At 43.3% G+C, this 5741-nt stretch overlaps 1 protein-coding gene across 3 annotated transcripts in view; it reads left to right on the top strand.

The window, feature by feature from the left end:
• Positions 1-3761, top strand: part of Tsg101 (tumor susceptibility 101) — a 31280-nt gene extending 27519 nt beyond the window's left edge. For all 3 annotated transcript variants that reach the window (XM_021195007.2, XM_021195001.2, XM_021194996.2), the window contains 3 exons: positions 473-675; positions 2080-2319; positions 3341-3761. In XM_021195007.2, the coding sequence (XP_021050666.1) occupies positions 473-675; positions 2080-2319; positions 3341-3430 (533 nt within the window). In that variant the 3' untranslated portion in view covers positions 3431-3761. The remainder of the gene's footprint in view (positions 1-472; positions 676-2079; positions 2320-3340) is intronic.
• The last annotated feature ends 1980 nt before the right edge of the window (positions 3762-5741 follow it).

Genomic DNA, 5741 nt, shown 5'->3' with positions numbered 1-5741 from the left:
AGAGGGAGAGGGGGAGAGAGAGAGAGAGAGAGAGAGAGAGAGAGAGAGAGAGAGAGTGAGAGAGAGAGAGAGAGTTCTAATTTTCACTTGTTGAATCAGGCTCTCTCTTGGTTCTACTGCTGGTCTATAGACTTCCATGCAGTTCATTTGCTGCCTCCTATCTCCAGACAGGAGTGTTGGATGAAGGCCACTGCATCAGGCTTTTTACTTGGGTTCCAGAAATTGAACTAGGGTTGTCCACTTTTATGGCATGTGCTCAGTGGTCTTAATTAAGTTTAGCAGTTCCAAGGGCATCTTCAGTTCTAGCATTCTGTAGAAGGATTTACACAACTCTTCAAACTATCATACAGCTGCTTACAGCAAAAGGATACAGATTATAATTGGCTAAGTGTTTGTGGGCAAGTCCAAGGGTTCTGAATGCCGAACGCTACCTGAGCCTCAATGTCCAGAGCTTGTGCATTATCTCCTGCAGGTCCCAGCAGAGATGGCACAATCAGTGAGGACACTATCCGAGCATCTCTCATCTCAGCAGTCAGTGACAAACTGAGATGGCGGATGAAGGAGGAAATGGATGGTGCCCAGGCAGAGCTTAATGCCTTGAAACGAACAGAGGAAGATCTGAAAAAAGGCCACCAGAAACTGGAAGAGATGGTCACCCGCTTAGATCAAGAAGTAGTAAGTAATGCACTATTGTGGGTTGAATTACAGCTAAGGCAAAGGGTTCTGTGCGAACCTTGATATGTAAAGTAAAAGTTCAATGAACAGTAGTTGTCTTCAGATATGTGAACAAAGCTCTCTAAGCAGGATTGGTGGGATGTACCTATAATCTCAGTTCTCAAAAGCTGAGGTAGGTCATCATTTAGAGGAAATACTACAGCACATAAGGTCTCAAGTACAGCCTCATTGATCTTCCACTGGAAAGTGGTGTCTGGAATACTGCACTTCCGGGGTGAATTGCTGCCACTTAACAAGGAATATGAATTACAGAGTTCTATGAATGGCAAAAACACTCGGGCCTTGAACTATACACTTTTGGTTTTTCGAGATAGGATTTCTCTGTGTAACCCTGGCTGTCTTGGAACTCACTCTGTAGACCAGGCTGCCCTCAAACTCAGAAATCCACCTCCCACTGCCTCCCGAGTGCTGGGATTAAAGGTGTGCGCCACCATGCCCGGCTTGAACTATACACTTAAGAGAGAATTGTATTTCTAAACATTTAAGTCAGTATTAGAAGTGCCTTTCAGGGACCTGGAGAGATGGTTTAAGGTTAGGGGTTAGGGTTAGGGTTAAGTGTCCTAGTACCCATATCAGGTGTGCACATGTGCAAACACACACACGCACATACACACACACTCACACTCTATAATACAAATGTGAGCCAGGTGGTGGTGGCACACAACTTTAATCCCAGCACTTGGGGAGGCAGAGGCAGGCGGATTTCTGAGTTTGAGATCAGCCTGGTCTACAAAGTGAGTTCCAGGTCAGCCAGGGCTATACAGAGAAACCCTGTCTCGAAAAAAAAAAAAAAAAAGAAAGAAAGAAAAGAAAAAGAAATAAAAATGTGGCTCAGCAGCTTCTTGGTTTTATCATCCAGAGACATCTGAGAGCCTGAGAGCTTCAAATCAATACAACCTGTGCCCCTTCCCTCTTCAGGCTTTCTCTTGTGTGTGTATAAAGTGAGCATCATAATATCCAACCATTTCAGTTTAAGAGTGTAGTGCCGATGTAATGCAGAGCCTGCAGCCACCACCTGAAGTGTGTTGTAGATCTGAAAATCAAATCCTTTCCATAGATGGGAGGAATTTCTCCTATGGGAATGTCTTGTTTCACAGTTGTCTATGGGGAGAGACTTCATTTTGGACCGTGTCTGACAATCCAGTTGGCAGTACCATGTATCACTTTCACAATTATGTTCATTTTGGGGAATTTTCGTCATTCCTTCACACGTTCCACCAATATATTATTGAAAGTATCAGTCTGCTGCTCCAAATACCATCTGAGGTTGAGTTGTAGATGTGTCATAGCAAATAATCATGTACAAATCAGTATAAAGTTATGCATGGACTGTTCTGTTTTCAGGCTGAAGTTGATAAAAACATAGAACTTTTGAAAAAGAAGGATGAAGAACTAAGTTCTGCTCTGGAGAAAATGGAAAATCAATCTGAAAATAATGATATTGATGAAGTTATCATTCCCACAGCCCCACTATATAAACAGATTCTAAATCTGTATGCAGAGGAAAATGCTATTGAAGACACTATCTTTTACCTTGGAGAAGCTTTGAGGCGGGGAGTAATAGACCTGGATGTGTTCCTGAAGGTATGTATCCTTCCTTCACCTTCAAGGCCTTTGGAATCTGTGCTGCAGGTTCAGTCACACCACCTAAATTTGAGGTTATTGCCCATCCCCATTTTGTTTTGTTCTTAGTCCTGTAATGGTCTTAGAGTTGGATAATTTGAGATTAGTTTTCCCAGATAGATCAGATAGTTCTAGAAAGAAGTGGGCTACCCTTTTTAATGCAGGTTATCTGTGGCTTGCTAATAGTGTACAGCCCGAAGTCTCAGTAAGCTTTGCTTATTGCCCAAGGAGAGTTTTAGGAATAATAACCAGATACTCAGTGTATTTGACCTCGTTCCTGTTGATACCTTACATTTATGCAAACTGGGCAGAAAACTCAGGTGAGTGGCTAAACCATGTGCCTTGGATCTAATGTAAGCAATGTGAATGGCCGAGTGTACACTAGAGATCACAAAGAAGGTTCTACCACTGCCTTCCAGCTGGGTGGCGAGGCATATGAAAAGATGAATATGGAGACAGGAGAAGTAAACTGTTTCTGAGACACTGAGTAGGGTTAAAGTTAGTACCGTTTCTCCTCAGTAAAGGGACAGTTTGGAAACTTGTATTAAGCGTGCAGCATGTTTTCCTGGCATCTTGGTGTTTCAAGATATAGGTAGGTGGGGGCTGGATAGATAGCTCAGCAATGGAGTGCACTGACTGCTCTTCCCAAGGTCCTGAGTTCAATTCCCAGCAACCACATGGTGGCTCACAACTATCTGTAGTGGGAAGACAGCTACAGTGTACTCATATAAATAAAATAAATCTTTGGGCTGGGGATTCACCTCTGGGAATGGCTCGTACCTAATGTGTACCAAGCTCTGGATCCTTAGCACTGCAAAGGCAAACAAAGCATTCCATTAGCAAAGCCAGGCCCTGAAATAAGTTTTTATAATGTGGAATTGGTTCCAAAGATTGCTATATTTATTTAGGATTGCTAGATGCTGTCTGGCATCGTGGCTGGATCAACGCCATTCTGAAATGTTAACATTTTTCTCCTTCCTAGCACGTCCGCCTCCTGTCTCGTAAACAGTTCCAGCTAAGGGCACTAATGCAAAAGGCAAGGAAGACTGCGGGCCTTAGTGACCTCTACTGACGTGTGCTGTCAGCTGGAGACCAACCTCTCCGTAAAGCATTATTCTTTTTCTTCTTCTTCTTTTTCTCATCAGTAGAATCCAAAATAAGTTATTGCAGTTTATCATTCAAGTGTTAAATATTTTGAATCAATAATATATTTTCTGTTTCCTTTGGGTAAAGACTGGCTTTTATTAATGCACTTTCTACCCTCTGTAAGCTTCTGTGCTGTGCTGGGACTGACTGGGCTAAATAAAATTTGTTGCATAATTTTTCTCTTTCTTGGACTTGAGATAAGATGCATAAAAGAAGCCTGGCTTTTCATTAATAGACAAGGCACAGTGTTCATCTTAGGTTGCAGTTCAGTAATCTGTAGTTTAAAGACAGTTCCATTTAGTGTAGAATGTCACACAGAGAAATGTATATATTAGAGGATATGTTTATTTCATTCTAGAGCCAACTGAACCATGGTTCAGGACTTTTTAAATCAAGAATTCAATTCCTGGCACTTGCATTAGGCAGCTCACAACTGTCTGTATTCTAGCTTTAAGCATCCAATATTGTATCTAGACATAGATACATACACACACACACACATATATAAATATATATATTAGTGTGACCCCAGTCAGTTATCAGACTGAAGGCTAATTTTTATTTTCTAACCCACTTTTTATACCATATTAATTACATGCACGTACTTTGGGCAAGCAGTCCAGTAAGGAACTACTAACAAGCAGCAAGGGAAGTCCTGAGATTACTCCTGATAGTTGTTACAAAGGTCTTATCATAATGACCGAAATGCTTGAGCCCACTTCCTCATCCAAGCCCAAAAATCTTGTCTGAGGCCTAGTTCCGCCCTAAGACTAAAATTCCTGCCGTATCCTACTTCCCTATCACAGCCTAAAGTTAGATTCTTGCGGATTCCTTATCTTACCCTAGTGTCAGATACCTGCCTGAGCTTACTTTCTTATCCTAGGCCAATGTCAGATTCCTGTCTTTGTCCTTAGCTGATGTCAGACTCCTGCCAAGCAGTACCCCAAAAGGCTTTCCACATCTCCCCCTTTTTAATTTAATAAACAAGACTGAGCCTGTCTTAGGTTATTCTGACAAGAATGCCTTCCTTACCTGCCGCAAACCCCGAACTCTGACCGACACAGAGATGGGGGCGGGGGGGGGTATGACATAAACGCCAAGGAAGGTTTCTCAAACAGCTTTCTCCAACAGCCTTTTCAAAAACAGCATTCTCCTTCCTCCCCCTGGGGCACATCCTGTTTTTGTTTTTCATCAGTCCTCTCACCTAATCCCTCCCCCCTCCTGGATCCAATCAGAGTTCAGCCAGGATGCGCGGTGATAGGCCAGTGACTCATCAGGCAGACAGCACAGGATCATCCAAGTGCGCAGGCTCAGCAGGCTCTGGCTCTTGGTAAACAGGGATCACGGGGCTTGGTCACACCTGCTTCCCACATATCCCCCCTTTTTGTTTAATTAAAATGGCTCTGGGATCGCATCTTAGGTTGCACTCAACCATGTTACATCCTTATCCCTCATTGGTGTGGTGAATTCATTTTCACCAACCTGTCTTAGGTTGGTATGCACATGTGAGAGTCTTACCCGTCATGGATTAACAATCCATCATACTGAGCCAAACATGGGGCGAACTACCTGACTCTATAGCCATCATAGCTTGAGTCAGCAGTCGTTGGTCAGCCTGTGCCCGCCTGCACCATCCACCACAGCATCTCCAATCACTACTGTAACGATAGCGGCTATAATTCCAAAATCTCTCCTATTCCTTAGGAGCACTGACAACTGACCCTCCTGCACCTCCAGAGGCCAGGGTATGGCTGTGGGTATTCTGGTCACCATCGCCAGGGGGAGGTCTAGTAGCATTCCAGCATTGACAAAAAAGCATGTGATATTAGAGCATTCTGATTCAAAAGAACTAGTCCTATTACTAACTAAAAAGAAAAAGGGAGGTACCATACATACAGAAGTAAGTNTACAATTATTTTCCACAGAAAAGCACAGACTCNCCTTCAAGGATACATTAAACAAGGCATTGCACAGAATCTGGGATAAACACCAGCATCAACACTGAGGGGAACCGGTAGGGGAAGATCCTTCACTATCCCCCATAACTCTCTCCTGAGCCATCACTATACTTATCAGTAGATTTCTCTCTCCATGGTCGTGTCAAGCGTTCTGGCACCCTAAGGGGATTTTCTTGATCCTGTAGAAAGATGCACACTGCTCCCCGTGTCCATACCAAAACCTGATCAGGACCTTTCCATTGTCCAGTAAGGACGTCCTTCCATAGGACAGACACAGAT

The sequence above is a fragment of the Mus pahari genome, chromosome 1 (genome assembly GCF_900095145.1).
Source record: "Mus pahari chromosome 1, PAHARI_EIJ_v1.1, whole genome shotgun sequence".
Classification (NCBI taxonomy): Eukaryota; Metazoa; Chordata; class Mammalia; order Rodentia; family Muridae; genus Mus; species Mus pahari.
The sequence above is the reverse complement of the archived record's forward strand: the minus strand, read 5'-3'. Positions and strand labels throughout refer to the sequence as shown.